Raw genomic sequence first — 1,176 nt, forward strand, 5'->3', positions numbered from 1 at the left:
GGCTGTTTGCACGTTGAAGGAAGGTTTGACAATTGGTACTGGAGCTGGGGCAACAGTGAAGGATGGTTTAGCAATAACTTCTGGAGCTGGTACCACGGCGAATTCTGGTTTCTGGATGACTTCAGTGACTTCTTCAATGACAACAGTGGGTTGTGGCACAACTTCGACAACCTCTTCAACAATGAATTCAGGTTTGGTGATGAATTCTGGTACTTCTTCGACCAAGAAGGATGGTTTGGCCACGACAGAGACTGATTCTTCAATGTTGAAAGATGGCTTGGATAGTGTGACTGGAGCTGGTGCGACAACAAAGTTAGGCTTAGCGACTGGAGTAACAACTGGAGCAACGGTGAAGCTTGGCTTGTTGATCACTGGGCTTAGCAACTGGAGTAACAACTGGAGCAACGGTGAAGCTTGGCTTGTTGATCACTTCGGTGGTTTCAACAACGGAGAATTCTGGGACAGGGACGGTTTCAACAACATTCTGTACGATGAATTCAGGCTTGTTGATGACGGATGGAGCTGGAGCAATCACGAAGCTAGGTTTTGGCACTGGGATGTTTTGCTCTTCAATCAAGAAAGATGGCTTGGCCACTGGCACCACAGTTTCAGAGAAGACGAATTCTGGTTTGACAACAGCAGTTGGTGATGGCACAATGTTGAATTCTGGCTTGGTGACAACTGATGGGACTTCGTTGACAACGAATTCTGGCTTGGAAATCACTTCAGGTACAGTTTCAACCAAGAATTGAGGTACTGGGACTGGAGTTGGTACTGGAGCAACAGAGAAAGCTGGTTTGCTGATCACTTCAGGTGTTGGCACAACTTGGAAAGTTGGTTTGGAGATCACAGTTGGGACAGATTCAACGGCGAAGGTTGGTTTGGCAATTGGTACGTTGACATCTTGGACCACGAATTCGGGCTTGGCAATGTTTTCAACCACAGGTTGGATCTGTACAACTGGTTTTGGGATGACTTCGTTGGTTTCCTGGATGATGATTTCTGGGACGGGGATGGTTTCAATGAGTTCTTCTACAGCAACGATTGGTTTTGGAATGGTTTGCACTACATCCTGGACAATGAAGCTTGGCTTGGGGATGATTTCAGCAGCACATGGTGGTGGGGGTGGGGGTGGTAGAACAGCTGGGAGTGGGGGTGGTAGTAGAGCTGGGGGTG

General features: G+C 47.8%; 1 protein-coding gene across 1 annotated transcript in view; it reads right to left on the minus strand.

Moving 5' to 3' along the window:
* Positions 1–6: 6 nt before the first annotated feature.
* The window catches only part of LOC103523909 (calphotin-like), a gene marked incomplete at both ends in the record, with an annotated part of 10,491 nt that continues 9,321 nt past the window's right edge, over positions 7–1,176 (minus strand). Inside the window, 2 exons of the mRNA XM_026833154.1 lie at positions 7–338; positions 397–1,167. Coding sequence (XP_026688955.1) covers positions 7–338; positions 397–1,167 — 1,103 coding nt within the window. The remainder of the gene's footprint in view (positions 339–396; positions 1,168–1,176) is intronic.

This window comes from Diaphorina citri, unplaced genomic scaffold (genome assembly GCF_000475195.1).
Source record: "Diaphorina citri unplaced genomic scaffold, Diaci psyllid genome assembly version 1.1 scaffold54385, whole genome shotgun sequence".
NCBI classification, from domain to species: Eukaryota; Metazoa; Arthropoda; class Insecta; order Hemiptera; family Psyllidae; genus Diaphorina; species Diaphorina citri.